At 44.2% G+C, this 17158-nt stretch overlaps 1 protein-coding gene across 2 annotated transcripts; it reads right to left on the reverse strand.

Annotated features, from left to right (window-relative positions):
- Positions 1 to 1110: 1110 nt before the first annotated feature.
- Prok2 (prokineticin 2) lies at positions 1111 to 13690 on the reverse strand. Of its 2 annotated transcripts, XM_042680014.1 has the most exons (4): positions 13598 to 13690; positions 10190 to 10315; positions 3207 to 3269; positions 1111 to 1581 (listed from the first exon to the last, which is right to left on the reverse strand). In XM_042680014.1, exons 1-4 carry the CDS (start codon positions 13688 to 13690, stop codon positions 1477 to 1479), a joined length of 387 nt encoding a protein of 128 aa, XP_042535948.1. In that variant the 3' UTR covers positions 1111 to 1476. The 2 variants fall into 2 exon arrangements, with proteins under 2 accessions (XP_042535948.1, XP_042535949.1); XM_042680015.1 differs by lacking the exon at positions 3207 to 3269.
- Positions 13691 to 17158: the final 3468 nt, after the last annotated feature.

Raw genomic sequence — 17158 nt, forward strand, 5'->3', positions numbered from 1 at the left:
CATGGGCCAGTGGAGTCCGTTACACTTTGCATCTCATAGGTGGTTTATTGGTGACATTAAATCGATTTGCGTTCGGGTTCTTCCAGGCCCAAAGCACATGGGCATGGGGTCTGGCTGGCACCCAGCCCCCGCCTCACCTGTTGCTGGGAAGGCCCAGTCTCCATTCACCGTGACCCTCCGTTTTTCATGTTGTCATTTCCCTTCAGGACTCAGGTTTTCTCATTGTTTTACAACCTGAAAATTCACGAGAACACACAACTTTCCCGCATGTAGCATGAAAATGAACACAACATTAAGGCTAGTTTAACAACTTCTCAGTCTTTGCCCCATTTCAGATTAGCCTACACAGACACCTATTTGTAATAAAGACTGATGACCACCGTGATGAAAGTAAGGATATAATATTAAAATAATCAAGTGATATACAGTACTGTCATTATTCTGATACAGAATTTTTACACAGAGCTATTGATACCAGCACAAATGTCAGATTATCAGGCAAATCTACTACAATAGACTTTTGGGCTACAAATAAAAATTTAAATGATAACAACACCAATTGTAGAATGGTAACTAGTGTTATGCAATATTAAAATCAATGCTTCCTCATCAAGTGACATTTTGGAGAACATCTCTAACTAGGAGACTTTTAAAAAAAAAAGTCATAAAGAGAAACCAATGTAATGTTGTATGGGGAATGATATCTTTTATTTAAATAAAATACCAAAGCTAGCAATCTAGACAATATTAATTGGACTTCCGTTCTGTTCTTTCCTCGTACCAATCAACTGAAGTCCATTGGGTTATGGAGGCTCAGGAACCTTCTAGAACTGCTTCCAATATTCACTCCGTAAGAGAAGTTGAAGCCTTTAGTTCAACTGAACTCCTTAGTCAGAATTAAGTTGTACCTCTAATCTGAGGAACAGCTGAATTCTAACTGGCAATTCCATTAACATGCTAATGGGGTAGAACTCCACTTTAAAGTGGTGGTGGGAAGGTCAATGGTGGGGAAAGTAAAGGTACTGAGGTTCTTTAACGATAAGAAGACAGCGAGAATAAAATGTGTGTGTGTGTGTGTGTGTGTGTGTGTGTGTGTGTGTGTGTGTGAAGTTAGGGCAGGGGTTGAGAAAGGAGTAGTAAGAAAAAAAATGTCTCTAACAAAAGTATCAGTTCGTATTTTCCTCCTTGAAAATGGCGAGTTACTGGCATAAAAGAAAAACCTAAACAAAACCAAAACATAGAAATGAGAACTGTTCCCGTAATGCTTTGCACTTTGCATTTCCATCCAAAAACCAAAATTTCTTTTCAATTAAAACAAAAAAATCATTTTAAAAATCAAAGATGGGGGTGGGGGGGGGGAAGTTACTTGGAAAGTAGAGAAAGCAAAAAGCTCTCTGGCATTATTTGTTTGGCACAATCACAAGACGTTACAGACATGGTGTGCTGTTCACATTTAAAGTTTCTACTCCAACACAATTACTTTCGGGCTAGACAAATAAACCGGTTAAATGAAGTCCGTAAACAAGCCAAGCCTGGCAGACATGGACAAGTATGGTGCATTCTCCTCCCAAAAAATGGAACCTAAAAGAAAAACAAAAGAAAACTGAGTCAGAGCAGGAAAATGTTGCAAAACCAACACCACCATTCTTCAGACAGATTCCAGTAATTGCTAGTGAATTATTATTATCAATGGGAAGAACTGATAGAAAGCCAAATTAGTGGCTTTGCATGTGCCATCCACACTCATCCTGACCATGGCCTTGTGAAGGGGGCCTGTGGCTTAACTGTACCCATTTTCCAGCTAAGAGAGAGAGGCACAGAGACAAGCCACGTAAGGTCACAGATCTGGGACTTAAGCTTAGCTGGGACTGGACCAGAGATACCAAGTTTTTTGTCCTTTTCTTTCTTTCTCTCTTTCTCTTTCTTTCTTTTCCTTCCTTCTTTCTTTCTTTCTTTCTTTCTTTCTTTCTTTCTTTCTTTCTTTCCTTCCTTCCTTCCTTCCTTCCTTCTTTCTTTCTTTCTTTCTTTCTTTCTTTCTTTCTTTCTTTCTTTCTTTCTTTCTTTCTTTCTTTCCCTCTCTCTCTCTCTTTCTTTCTTTCTCTCTTTTTTATGTGTGTGATCTTCTACTTTAACTCCATAAGAAGAGTCCAATACCATGGGTATGCTTATATCAACAAGCAAATAGATCCATAGTCAAGCAGTAATATTTACATTTACACATTTGCATAGAAATAACAGAAAAGCTGAGACTAATTTCTGTTGTTTTTTGCTTTGTGCTGTTTTGTTGCTTTTTTTTTTTTTTTTAAGGAACAGAGGAGAATTGTGGAAAGAGGAACTCCATTTATAGACATGCAACAAGCTAGGCCATGGGACCCAGGATGGCCCAGATAGAAAGCTCTGATTCATTCTGTCACTCCACAACCCGCTTTGTGCATGTGTGAGGCTGACACAAGGTGAGTGAACCAGCAGTTATCATGGTAGATCTTTGTGCTAGAGGAAGTAGAACACACTCAAAATCATGTATGATTTCTATAATCAGGAGAGACCAAATCATTTCTCCTCCCCTAGGACCAGAAATGTTCTTAAGAGCTGGAGAGAGAGAAAAAAAGCTGTATGAAGAAAGTTTGATGCTGTGGCTGGGCATGGTGGAGCATGCCTATACACCCAGCATTCGGAAGGTGGCAAAAACAGGAAGATTCTAGGTTTAAGGCTAGACGGGGACACAGAAGACCTTGTTGCCAAATTAAAAAAAAAAAAAGTCCAAAGAAGAAAAATGTGTCGAATGCCAGCTCTGGAGCTGTACTACTGCAAGAAAAAGACAATGGCCAAAGGCTTCAATTCAGGGTAATGTGACACAGGTAACTACGACAGACCAGGCTTCAAAAATTCGTGTTCCTTCAGCTTCCAGGCTCAAATGCTTTATCAGATACCATGCCAGCATGCTACCATCTTACCCAAGGAGGCTACCCACACCAACGCTCTCTCCTTGTGGGAAAATCTGAGCTACATCTACCAGATAGTCTCAAAACCCAAGTCTCTCCACAATAAGAACGCTATCTTCAGACAGTGGCAGAACCATTCCAACCTAATTTTGAACATCAAACTGATAGCTCGGACCCAGTTCTATGGGTTGGGTGTGAGGAGGGGAGAGTCAAAGCTAATAATTCTGGGCTTATCTCTCCGTGACACCATGCTTGCATTCTTACCTCCTTTTTCCTTTTTCTTCTCTTCTTCATTCTTCTTTCCTGCCTTCCATTTGCAAAATGGCTCTGGAAGGGTCAGGAGATGACTGACATCAATAAACACAAAGGGGAGAAAGGGAAGTAAAGGAGGGCGGGGAGCATTGGGCAAGTCAACATGCATGGCCCGACGTGCTGAGCTATCTTAGTGCCTTTGTCTTTTGGTACGTCCTTACTTCCAGTGTCTCCGCACAAGGACGCTGCCCATTGGAGCAGTGCAGACTTGTGCTCAGAATGGTTCTGCCACTGTGTGAGTCATGGTACGGGGTAGGGGGCGGGCTCCATCACTGCCACCAAAACACATCAGAGGAGGTGGGCTCAGCTGGATTGCCTTACAAGTAGATGGTGTGTGCAGTGACCATCAATGGCCTTTACAATGGGTTTAGAACCACAGACTCTGAGGTGTCAAGCATCACACACCTGAACAGGAAGGTGCTTTTCTCAATCAGGCTCAATCTTCTCAACCACGCTCCGTGTGCCCCCAGGAGACACATGGCAATATACAAGGATATTCCTAATTGTTAACAACTGGCAGCTATTCACATTCGGCGAGGAGAAGCCAGAAATGTTGCTGACCATCCTGAACCACCAAGAGAGCCCTTCACAACACAGACTGACCTGGTTCAAAATGTCCACAGCGCTGAGGATGAGAAAAAACAGACCACAGGAAGCAAAACTCAAGAACAATGAGTCCAAAGTAAGTGAGAACTCGGCAGTGTGTCAGTGTTACGGTTTTTGGTGCTGAGTGCATAGCGATGATGTGCAGAAGAGGCCCCTTGTCATGATGAGGCATTCTTGCTTGGCTTTTGCCCTTACGGTTGGTGCTCTACTACTTGCGCCACACCTCCACTTTCTGCTTTTTGCTGGGTAATTGGAGACAAAAGTCTCATGGGCTTTTCTGCTGGGGCTGGCTCCAAACTATGGTACTCAGATCTCAGGCTCCTGAGAAGCTAGGGTTCGTACAAATTTACCACGGTGTCCTGCTGACATGTTAACAATGACAGAGGGATAGTTCCCAGGACTAGGAAGTGCCCACACAGTGTCCATAGTCTGAGCTTCGTGCACCATGTCACTGCCATTACTCTGGGCTGCTAGGGCCTTGGAAGCAGCAGAAAGGAAACAGAATACTATCTGTTGACCCTGGGCTGGGATTCACAGCTATAAACATCACCCCAAACCCAAGGACCAGATTTCCTTTGGGACTGGCAAAGCAGCTCTCTGTGGCAGTGAAGGTCACTCAGCTAGGGAGAACAGGAGCTGGGTGATGGTTGGTCAGGTCTAACTTTGTCTTTCCTCTCAACTGCCACCATGCCTGGACTCCAGCTCCTCAGAAGAGGAGGCCATGACTGCGGTCTTTGTACAGAAGACCAGGTACAGAAGACATCCAAGGAAGTATTTTAAATGGATGGACCTAGAACAGATCATGTGAAGTGAGGTAAGCCAAGCTCAGAGACAAGCAGTGCGTGATTTCTCTCCTATGTGGAAGCTAGATCTCAATTCTACGGGTCTGATTAGGTGTTCACACACAGCGAGACCAGAGGAGGATACTTTTAGGAGAGGAACAGAAAGGCACAAAGCCTCCATGCATCTGATTCCGTAAAACAATATTCATCCAAATGAACTTCAGGAAATGAATACAGGAGTTCTTTTTTCTTTTTTGTTGTTGTTTTGTTTTCTTTTTGTTCTGTTTTTTTTTTTTTTTCATTTATATGACTTTGGGAGAATAAGGCAAGGCCAAGACACAAAACTGGAGGGACAGAGGGTGAACAAATGCAGCCATGGTCCTCACGAGACACTATGCCGAAAACGAACTATAGGACTTGTGGGTGGGGATGGGAGAGAAAAACTGGGAGGGCTGGAGGGGAGGGGTGACATTCTTCAAAAGAAATGTGTTCTCTACCTGACTCAGGTAACTGCAGCCCCTCCGTATATCACCTTTACAAGAACAGTAAAAAAATTTAAAAGGCATATCGAGTAAAATTAAGTTTCTGCTATTACTTCAAAAAGAAGATATCTAAGGATATATTTTAAATGGAACAAATCATGTTATGTGAGGTAAACAAGCAAGAGATAAGCGGTGTGCGCTTTCTCTCATGTGTGGAAGCTAGATCTAAAATACCGTGAGATGCGATACAGTATACAGGTCTCTAGGCAGTCACATACAGTGAGACCAAATGAGGATAATTTTTTTTTTGGGGGGGAGGGGTGGAGAGACACAAAGGCACAATGCCTTTGTACCTCTGATCATATAAAATAATATTTACAAAATGAATTCCAGGGAATGGAAACAAGATGTTTGTTTCCTTTGTCTTTATTTCTTTTCTTTTTGTCTTGTTTGTTCATTTTTCTGTCTTTGGGAAAGTAAAGGGGCACAGAAATGGAGTGATAAAGGGTGAACAAATGCAGCAGTGGAGCTCACTAGACACTATGTTGAAAATGGACTTGTGGGTGAGGATGGGAGGAAAAAACTGGGAGAGAGCAAGGGAAGGGGGTGACATTGTCCAAAAAGAAATGTACGCTTTACCTGACGTATGTAACGAGAACCCTTCTGTATGTCACCTTTATAATAACAAAAAAAATTTAAAGGCAATTTTCTGCCAAATGCCTGTGACATCTACCCCTAACACAGATGCAGGCTCTCTTCCTTGCTGGATACTGTAGCATCACTTCACACCATTTGCTCTCATGTGCTTGGCACTGAGCAGGCCCAGCTTGATTCAAGCTGCCAAGCACAGAGTTAGCATGTAGCCAAGGATACTAAAGGGGCAGGCTGTTCTTGGGTTGGGAGGGAGGAACCCTGGTTGTGTGTTTACAAGGTCAAACATTCTTGTGAAACTCCCCAACGTATCTTTGTATTCTTTAAAAAAAAATATCAGGCATTGATTTGCAGTACTGGGGTCATTCAATTAGTTGTAGTACTTGAGTTTGAACTCAAGGCCTCATCTGTATCAAGCAAGCACTCTACCACTTCAGCCTCGCCTCCAATTTGTTGTGCTTTCAGTATTTTTCAGATAGAGTCTTGCTTTTTGTCTAGGCTAGCCTGGACTACAATCCTCCTATTTATGCTACTTGGCTAGCTGCAATGACAGGTATAGGCCGCCCTGCTCAGTGCCCAGGTTTTTTGTTTGTTTGTTTGTTTTTGCTTTTTATTGGTTGACTCGAGATCCTCCCTCTCAGCTTTCTGTGTAGCTGGGATTACAGGTGTGGTTGTATTCTTTTGCTTATTAAAAATTCAACATAGGCAGCAACGTAATCTACCTCCAGGATTACAGAGAACGTAAGGATTACAGAACGCTGCAGGCCCCTTGACTCCAGATTGCCTGCCTTCTCTTATTCAAACCCAGGTGCCTTATTCAAGATCCAGTGAGTGTATCTCCCCTTTTCTCCATAGAGCCTTTCTTAATAGCACCAGACATGGTCATATCCCTCCTCCCCTGCCATCTGTGACTACGCCTGCTGAGATTATACACGTGAGAGGCACTGCGGAGATTATATACACTACTGCATTCACCAACATCGGGTGACCAGCCCATAGGTATCTCATAGCTACGTCTACACGAAAAATGCTTGCCACAGTACGTTCAGTCCAAACTTGACAGTTTACTTTCAAATCATTTGAATACTCAATCTTAATTCCTATTAGCCTGGAAATGCAAGCAGCAAATTCTCCCAGTTACCAAAGCTTTCAGAAACGTATGTTTCTTAGGGCTAGAGATGTGGCATTTGTAGCAAGCAGGAGGCCCTGAGTTCAATCCCTCATATTTCCCCAGCCTGCAATGGCACGATTCTCACTCAAACTGCAATACTGTTACAGAGAAAATGGCGTTTACGAAAGGGCAACAGGCTAGTCGACATTGGTGGTACATGCCTGTAATCTTAGCACTACCGAGGTTAAGGCAGGAAGACAATGAGTTTAAGAACCTGTCTCAAAACCAAACAACATAAAAAAGGTTGTGTAAGCCATGCATTTATTATGTGTTAAAAATAAAGTAAATATGTTAAGACTGTTACTTACTCTAAATTGCATTTAGAACAAGAAACAGAGACAGGAGGATTTCAGTTGGAGGCAAAAGTTAAAAATGAGTGAGACCTTAACTTCAGTAATATGTGGGGTCTGTTCATGCTTATCATCCTAGCTACTTGGAAAGTGGAAACAGGAGGATCAAAGTCTGAAGCCAGCATGGGCAAAAGTGTGAGACCCTCAAAACAAAGTAAAGCAAGAAAGGCTGAGGGCATGGCTCAAGGATTAGGGTACTTGTCTAGCAAACTCGAGGCCCAGTGTTTAAACCTTAGTACTGCCAAGAAGAATGTGTTTAGAAAATATTGTCCTTTCTTAGTAAACATGTATCTGTGTATGTTTCATAATGTATGTTTATGAAAACCTTTTTTTTCTTGATTGATTTTGAAGAGAATATAGTTCAGAGACACTATGGAAGAAATTACATTTCCCCCCAGAACAGGTAATTTCATTTGTAACAAATAGTAACTCTGGTACCCAGTGTTTAAAAAGCTCATCAAAATGACCTTAAAAAGTACATTTTCAAGATGGAAAAAATATCCCAATTTCAATATGGAAAAAAGGGTTATAAAATCACACTCTAGCTACCTTTCAAGTGGACATTTAAATGGAGAGAAGGTTAAAACCTAATCTGAAACCTTGTCTCTCTTTTGTTTTGGAATTTGAACTCAGGGCCTCATGTTTGCTAGATGGTGCTCTACTATTTGAGCCATTCATCCAACCTTCGTTTTTGCTGGTTATTTTTGTTGTCTACCTGGGTGCATGCCTGAGCTGACATCTGCCTAATTCCTGTCTTGGCTGAGCTCACAGGTGTTATGAAAGTGTCCCTTAGTGGAGGAAAGAATCTTACAAAATGAGCCACCAGTACCTGGTCTCAAAAACCTTTCCACTCAGTGTGTCTATGATTTGAATGCTTCATTTTTATTATGATAACCATAATCTGTTGTTTAAAGATTTAATTCCTAGAACATCAGAGCTGGGTTGTCAGTAGCTTATGCCTGTCATCCGAGCTACCCAGAAGGCCTCAATCTGAGAAATATAGTTTAAACCAGCCTGGGAAAAACAATCTGCCAGACTCTTATCTCCACTTAACCATCAAAAAGCCAGAAGCGGAGCTGTGGCTCATATACTGGAACCACATGAGCACAAAAAGCCCGGGGACACAGACTGGAGTGACAGAAAGAAGGGGTATCTGGGGTACCTTCTCTTACATAGAGCTTGTGTGACCCCAGCTAGCCAGTGAATACCTCTGAGGCTTAGTGCTGTCCTATGTGGAGTGTGACAAAGATCAGCCTCCATGGTGCTCAGACTTGCAGTGACAATTGTGTAAGAACTACAGAGAAGACGTCCACTGCAGCATATCTGACACATTGCTGCCCTTACCAAGCCCCAACCATTACTGTTATTAACACAAGCCACATGCTTAGCCTTGTTGCTTCTGTTCCCTCTACAGTGTGATACCAACAATACATAAAAAGGTAGTTCTTAAAGCAGAAAGAGCAAACGTTTCAGACAGTGCCTTTAGGAAGGAGGGCCCAGAGTCAGGAAGAGGGACAAGGTACCGGGGCTGCAGCCTCACCTGCTTGTGTTGAGTTTGGCATTGGGGCAGATGACTCATATAGTTTGAAACCTTTACTGTCTTAAAGTGTCCAAGAATAAAAAGGTGCATGTCACGTTTAGCAGTGAGTGCTGTGGAATGGCGAAACCCCAGGGAGGCATCACTTAGGCCTAACCCCAAGCATTTCACAAGGCAACCACAGGAAAGCCGGCAGCAAGCAAAGTTTGCGGATTGACCACTCCTCCCCAAACAACCATAATCCACATTCCAGCCCTCACCGGGAAACCTCAGCAACATGCAGAGAAGATCAGAATAGTATTACCAGGGACTGTGGATGACAGGCAAGATGTCTGGTTCTAGTACATCTTGATCATATGTGAAAAAAGGGGGAGGGAGTGGGCAAGAGATAGAATTCTGCTTGGTTCAAGAATATCCAATCTGTTTTCCAGTGAATGAGAGGATACAATGTACAATGAGCACCCCCAACAGCACAGCTGAGCTCCAGACAGGCTTCCTGGCCTGGATCTCCTCTCTGTGCCTCTGAATGGCTGATAGGTAGACCAAAGAAAGACATCCTGGGAGATGTTGCTGAGCCCATTCTGTGTTACCACGTATAGGGCAAGGAAACTCCAGGTCCACACAGCTTCCTGATGTAATGCAAATCTACGGCAACCCCTAGGGACAATTTCTGAAATGGGGTCCAGTCTATTCCCATAGGTTTGGGGTCATGCTGTTCACTGCCAACTGCTTTGCCAACCTGATCATTTGAAATTTGAAAGTGTCACTGATTTCTAAAATCAGGACCAATGTACCCTAGAGGAACGGAGGGAAAAAATAATAGAACAGTACTTGACCAGGCATGGTGATACAGGACTGTAATCCCAGCACTTGGGAGGCTGAGGCAGGAAGATCACTAGTTCCAGACCAGTTTGGGCTAGATAGAGTTTTCAGGTCAGCCTGAAATAAATGATAAGATCTTTGTGTCCAAGAAACAACACAAAACAAGAAAGCATAAGAATAATTACATTATTGGTGCTTTTCTCACCAAAGCAAAACATATACCTATTTTCTTCTGTCTTATCAATAGGTCAAGTCTTTTCTACAACGTTGATACTTTGAGTTTTGCAAAGACGCATGCACGTGGATAACACTTTTTTTTTTGTCCAATGTAATTCCTCACGAGTCCATGTACTACAAATTACTTTGGTAGTATTTCTAATACCATGAGAACAATGGTAGGAAAAAAAAATCACTGCAAGAAGAAGTCCGAGGGCACAATTCATTGTATACATTATCCATTGTTAACGCTCTCTTGCTGGAAGTCAAGGTACGGCAATACAGAGACGCACTGGGAAGGTACACACAGATACTAACTTTACGAGTCAGTGGATGGCAGCTGTCACCCAATTTGCCCATCGGTGTGCAAATCCTTATGCTCTTAACCCAGATACTAACAGCACAGCACATTCCTCCGCCACATTGGGGGTCCTTGTCGCAGGCCTGCAAGACAAGAAAGAAACACAGGGATGTAGATAGCAGGAGAGACTCAGGGAAAATTGGAGATTAGCTGAGAAAATACTCTTTGAATATCGAAAGGCTATGGTTTCAATAAAACCTGGGCAGAAAAGAACTATCAGCTTCATTTGCTCTACAATGAAATCTGCTCTGATTTTTCCAGTTTTTTCAGATACAGGCTAAATCACAGCCCCCACATGATGAAAATCTTAAAGGTGACATTTAAAAAAAATTAGCTCTCTTTCTCTAGCATTTTATGGCTGAACTGGTGTTGACATTGAAGAATGAGTCTATATTAGGCCTCCAATATACATGGCCATTAGGAACTACATAAATCGAACCACGGGATTTTATGACTATTAACTGCAGAATACATTGGGCCTAATTTTTAAAAAGAGATTTAAATGGTCTCTAAATCTGGCATGAAATACTCCAGATGCATAAAGACACTGATGTAAATTTCAGAAGTGCTCATTTTCCCTTTCAAATATTTGCATTTTGGTTCATGAGACTTGCTGTTTTTCACACAGCTAACTTGGTTTTGCACCATTTCCTCTTGAAGGAAAGACATCTCCGACATTAGAAATGGACAGATCAAGATATATGCCATATCCTCTTCTTTTTTTTTAGATGAATAACTCAACACAAAGACATTGCTGGCTTGGAATATCCTGATATGTAAAGTACAAGAGTATGGGGGGTGCACTCCCATAAAAATCCACCAGATTAGCATATGCAAGTGGCAACAGTAATTACTCAGGACACCTGCTCCAGGTATAAAAACTGTAAGTACATACAACCACAGAACCAGCTCTGGAGGAGTTTTCTACACAGTAAGGAATGAAAACAATGAAGTCCAAATTTATCTACATGAAAATGGATCTGAAGAACTATTTTCTTGCCCAGACCCAACACAAACAAGGATGTTTTGTTTGATCTGTGAGTGATAAGGTAAAAGTATCCTATACTACTTGTGCAATGGAGTAAAAGTTTAGGCATAAACTTAAATGTACATTTTTGGAAAGAACTGAAACAGTTCTTTAAAGGTGTCATATAATCTCTCAATACATAAATCTGTGGACACATTCTTAGGATTATTTTCATTACAACTGGCCAATTTATTATGTTGCTTCCAAAGTTATTTATTTCCTTCATAAGAAATTTCTTTTTCTTCGGTCAATTTAAAACACACATGCAGCTAGAAGGGCATGATGTTCAATTGGAGTGGTTTGTATTTTATAGGACAATAGCTAAACATTTCCATTGTCCAAATGTTATCACTATGCCAGGAATCTGCATATATGACCACTACATTCCATAAATGAAAGTCAACAGTTTTTGCCAATGTTATTGTAACAAATCTATATCAATATATAAATCAATTTCAGAATGCATACACACATATTACTTTAAAAAACTAAATACTTAAGGTGGAAGTTCCAGCCAGTATTTTATTTCAACAGATGCTCAATACCCTCAATTCTCAAACCCCACCAATTTTTTGTATAAGACAATAAAAAAAAATCCAGCCAAAATCTTTTAAAATTCAATCAATCACTTAGAGGTTAGCATCCTGTAACACAATAAATCTAGATAAGTCATTGAGTTTTTCATTTGAATCCAGATGGTGCCTGTCAGGGAGACATAACTACATTTTATTGCTATGTTGCTTTAGAGAGCCTTAAAAACAATCTTCTTTTTGTAACACTGGGCTAAAGCAACAACAAAACCAACAACGGCACACAACTATACAATAAGCCCCATGTGAATCTCTCCAGCAGATAAATATCCAATGTAATAAAAAAAAATGGTTTTGTAACAAGAGCTTCAGTTCTTGAGAAACTTTCAAAGAATTGCCTAAGTTTATATATTTTTAATTGGACAACTGTTTCCTAATGCCCCACATCCTTAACCCATTGCACGTCTATTCAAAGAGTGTCATTCTGTGAATGGAACAAAAAGATACTTATATTGCAAAGGAATCGGGCTCAGAGGATTAGGAGTCATTTAAAATGGACCAGCAGGGGAAGAGGGGGGAAAAATCATGTTTCAATTAGAAAGACCTGTAGAAACTTTTGTTCCCATACACAGACTTGCTACTGACACAGCTATACAAATATTTTTTTAAGTCTCTATTCTAATAAACACCACAAAGCATATAATTAAAGAGCTACTGGATATAACCAGACACAATCATTCAAAATACCCTACACTCGTTAAGGAATCCAGAGACAAAATAATTTTATGTGTATCAAGAGATAGTGGCATTTCTTTTCAGTAAAAGGGCACTTCATGATCTTGGCATCAACCCTTCCAAATACATATGTTTACAGTCCTACAACGTGCACTTCCGTATTTGAAGTGATTTAATGAAGTAAATAAATGGGTTTAATTAAGTAAATTACTTTAGCCCTTAGGAACCGTGAAGCTGCTGGACAAACAGCAAACAGGAGAGGTTTTGCATCGTTGGTGTAAACTAAGCCTTTACATTCTGTGCCATAAGCTCATTTTTGGTCTGGGACACGAAAGGAAAACTGTTCAAAACTAGGGGTCAGTGGCCTCGTGTAAGTCTGATCAGTGGCTGTCCACGCCACCACTGGGCACCAGGTCCTCGATCGGGAATCAGAAAGGGAAAACGTTCACCGGGGTGAGGGTGGAGGACCCCAAGACCACTTTAGGAGAAAAAGTAGGGGGGGGGGAGGAGACGCGGAGGGGTGGGGAAGCTCCGGAACCCAGTATGAAAAGCTCTCAATTGCTTTTCAAATCGCTCAGATGGCCCTGACCCAAGTTATTTCAAGGGGGTTTCTGCGGAAGACGGACACATGGGGAGCGCCGGATAAAGCCTGGAGTGGCTGGGGGCGGGGGGGGGGGGGGGAGGGCTCCTCGTACTGCTTTGCATTTCAGGGAGGGGTCGTCCAAATCTAAGAGTGGGGCTCGAGCGCCTCGAGCAGAACTTGAGCAGATCGTCAAAAGAAACTTCTCTCGGCTCAATGGCAAACCAGAGCCAGGTGGCGGGGAGAGACGTGGAAGGGGGAAGCTGGGGAGCGCTCCGGTCATTTTTTTTTAAATTCCGGGGCTCCCCTCGCACTGGCCCCAGGGGCGCCGAGGCCAACGAAGACAGGTGTCCGCCCGCACGCCCGCACGCACGCACGGGAAGGCCCTCGCGCACCCCCGGGGGAGGGTCCCCCTTTCAGCTGTTCCCCGGGCCCCGGACGCACCCCGGGGGCGCACAGCGAGGGGACAGGTGGGTCCCGCCTGGCTACTTACCCCGGTGATGACCGCCGCGTCCCCTGCTGGGGGCATGAGCAGCAGCAGCAGCAGCAGCAGCAGCAGCCGTGGGACGCAGTGCGGGCTCCTCATGGCGCCGTCGGATGGGACCGGGCGGCGGTTGGAGCCGTTGGGGGATCGGGGATCCAGGGGTCTGGGGGGGGGGGCAGCTGGGCGGGCGGATCGCAGGCCGCACGGCGTGGCGCGGCGCGGCGGGCAGGCGGGTGGGCGCGGCGGCTCCTGCGAGCCTGGCCTTCGCCTGGCGGCGGTTATAAAGGCGAGCCCCGCCGTGACTCACGCCGGCGCCCGCCCGCCCGCCCGCCCGCCCGGCAGCACGCGCGGGGGGCACAGCGCGGGCACACACACACACACACACACACACACACACACACACACACACACACACGCACGCACGCCCCGCGCGCCCACCGCGCCGCCGCTCCTGAGATGCGCACGTGCCGGGTGCCCGGCTCCCCGAGCGCGCGCCACGCAGGCGACACCACCCACGGGGCACCCCACTCCCGGGCCATCCTCCCACCCGTCCCTGGCTGTCGCCCGGGTCCTGCTTGCAGCCGTCTTACACGCACACACGCACACACACACACACACACACACACACACACACGCCCCGCGCGCGCCCAGCGCTGTTGTGACACTCATTTGCTGTCCTGGTTTCCAGAGCTCCACGCAGTCGGCGCCGCCAACTCGCGATCATTTGCTGTGCAGATGTGCCGGGAGCAACAGGCACCCCTGGATGTGTTCTGCTCCGCTCTGCTGTCCGTGGAGGGGCAGGGGGGGTAGATGCTAGGTGTGGCCACCGGCTCTGTCCTCCTGGGTGAACGCCTGCCGGCCAACGAACTGGAAAACGTGGCAAACAGGGTAAGAGAACAAAGGCAGTGTGCGAAGTCACCCCCCCCGCCCCCCATCCCCCCTTCCCACATCCCTGGCGACGTGGAGGGGGTCCCTCCTCCAGCTGTGCCACTCTGTTTCTTCCTCGCATGTCAGATGCCTTCCCTCGATGCTCTCACATCTGTTCCTGACCCTGCTTCTCCTCCCCTCCAAAGCCTCGCGCCAGCTTCAGCCAGACCACTTCAGTGATGCCAGCGGGACATGAGAATGGCTGCCTCCGTGTACCAGCCCCAGGCACCCCCGAAACGCCAAGTGGGCAGCCAGCTCTCCAACCTCCTAGAGCAGGAAAGTCACCGTACGCCCCGAAGTGCCACAGCGCGCCGCTGTGATTCCTTGGTGTAAGCCGGAATTCACCCCCAATGGGCTCTACCCACTCCAAGAGACCAGCACCCACTTGACCCTCCATTTGTGATACTAGCCTAACCCCAAGAATCTCAGACGGTTTACGTCCACGAAGGTGACATTCAAGCCTACCTAGGTGTGGCCATGACATGTGGGAAAGCCTAGCTTTCTTCCACAAGTCAGGACTTCCATGTTCTTGTCTCTTAAGGACTACATACTGTTGAATGCAGATGTATCTTTCAGACTCTTTTAACAAATGCAGTCAGAGAAGTTAGGACAAAGTTACATTCAGACTGTGAGACTCCACCACCCGGGCCAAAGCCCAGACACAATGTTGGTGGAAAAAAATACATATATGAGAAAGAGGCAAGACAATTATCTGAATGCCAACCAGCTGAATATTTAGAAGCCCAGATCGTTGAGTTTTAAAGCTCTTTTTTTTTTCTTACACATGTTTTTATATTTGAGAAACATCCTGAAACCGAAAACACAAAAGGAATCAAACGCTTTTTTTAAACTTTTTAAAAGAAACTGTTAAAATTGGATTCACAGTAAAATAAGTGGAAACAGTAGCAAGTGACAGACGCGTGGAAAGTTTCCTTTTTCCAGTCACCATGCCAACCAGTGCATTGGGAGTGCTGCAGGCAGGGTAGATGTAAAAACCAGTCAACATGGATCTGAACACTCCTACAATTTTTTTTAAATGTCTATTTCATATTTGCTGCGACTGAATGCCAGTCTGGGTATTCCCTGTTTCTCTAAGCAGAGAAAGTAGGCTATGTCTACACAGGGGGAAAAAAGATTCCAATTTCCAACGTGGCTGTGGCTGGATTCTCTTACTGGACTATTTGGGAAACAATCTTCATAAGGCTGTTTTGAAACAAGGTTGGAAACACTTAAAAATAGGGTTGGTTTTATTTCATGTTGTTTCTTTGGGAACTTTTTGTTTTGTTTTGGGGGCACTAGAGGGATTTGAACCCAAGGCCTTTTCTTACTAGACAAGTGCTCTACTATTGAGCTATGATGGCAGCCCTTTTATACACTGGTTATTTTGGGAATAAGGTCATGCTTCATGCTCTAGCACGCAACTAGTCCAAGATGAAGTTTTTCAGACTTTTCTGCCAGTGCTGTCCTCAAAACAAAATCCCCTTGGTCTCAACCTCCCAAGTAGCTAGGATTGTAGGTGCACGTTGCTTGTGCCTGACTTCTTTGGGAACTGCCCTTAAAAATTGTTTTTTCCTTTTTTTCACCACCTCTCCTTGACATGCTAGGAATCAAACCCAGACTTTGTTCATGCATGCTGGCCAAGTAAGTGCTCTACCACTGAGCTACATCCCATCCACACTGTAAAGTTTTAATATTGCAGAAAATAACTGAAGGCTGTCAATGTAATTTCTGAATCCATGGGCCAAGTTAGAACATCACATGTAACTTCAATACTTGTAAATGAAAAGATGAAAGGGTGAATTTGGATTAGTCCATAAATAAGGTAAGAAGGCTGAGCTACCAAAAATGAAATAGAAATGGAAATGTAGTTTATTTTTATTGCTTTAATTCTGTCTTATTACTGCAACCTATCGCTGCTGTCACATATCTGCCAGGGAATAACTGTAGGACAAGCAAACCGTGAGCTCTTAAGTAAAGACACAGGGCTAGAAGACTATTCTAGTTGAGCTGAAATAGAAGGTATAATAGAGAGGAGTCTCCAGGACCTCATGCTTGTAGAGGTGCTGGGAATCCTGTGTGCCTATCAGGCAAGACCCTTAATCTTTTCAGCCTCTGTTTTATCTCCTGTAAAATGGACATAAAATTCCAACCTTAAGTCCTGTGGGGCTTAAAGGAAATTGCACGCATAGAGCACTAAGCAAAGGGCCTGGGAAGGGGCACCTGTTAATGTTACCTCTTACTCTGTCTCATTACATGTCTTCTACCAGCATCACCAGCTCACACTGCTACAGAGCTTTTCCATTTGGTTCACAAGATCACACTGCCTGCTCTTTCTCATTAAGACCCTCACGTCTCATCTCCTGCACGTCCCTCTTGCATGAAGCCCACAGCCTACACTCAGTACTAATTGAGGATCAATAGGAGCATCCTCTATGGAGAACAATTCAGAAACAGGTTACAAGTCAATGATACAATGTAGACACCTTTCATTTATACACATCAATTAAATACAGGCAACAAACCCCCAAATTACTAGATGCTTTACTTGTCAGGGGATGGGCCTGCCACTCTCTTCATAGAGGCCATGTCATTGAAATGTGGTGAGCCTGGGGACACACAGCTATCCCATGGGAGTCAGTCAGG

Source organism: Dipodomys spectabilis, unplaced genomic scaffold (assembly GCF_019054845.1).
Source record: "Dipodomys spectabilis isolate Male_0828 unplaced genomic scaffold, ASM1905484v1 ptg000054l, whole genome shotgun sequence".
NCBI classification, from domain to species: Eukaryota; Metazoa; Chordata; class Mammalia; order Rodentia; family Heteromyidae; genus Dipodomys; species Dipodomys spectabilis.

What these genes read in the sequence shown, in the direction of transcription:
- Prok2 (XM_042680014.1), bottom strand. Translation starts at nt 13,690, where the DNA reads ATGAGGAGCCCGCACTGCGTCCCACGGCTGCTGCTGCTGCTGCTGCTG. An exon ending in GCCATCCACTGACTCGTAAA is followed by an intron (nt 3,270 to 10,189) that starts GTTAGTATCTGT and finishes TGACCCTTCCAG; the next exon opens with AGCCATTTTGCAAATGGAAG. An exon ending in GAAGAAAAAGGAAAAAGGAG is followed by an intron (nt 1,582 to 3,206) that starts GTAAGAATGCAA and finishes TTTTTCTTTTAG; the next exon opens with GTTCCATTTTTTGGGAGGAG.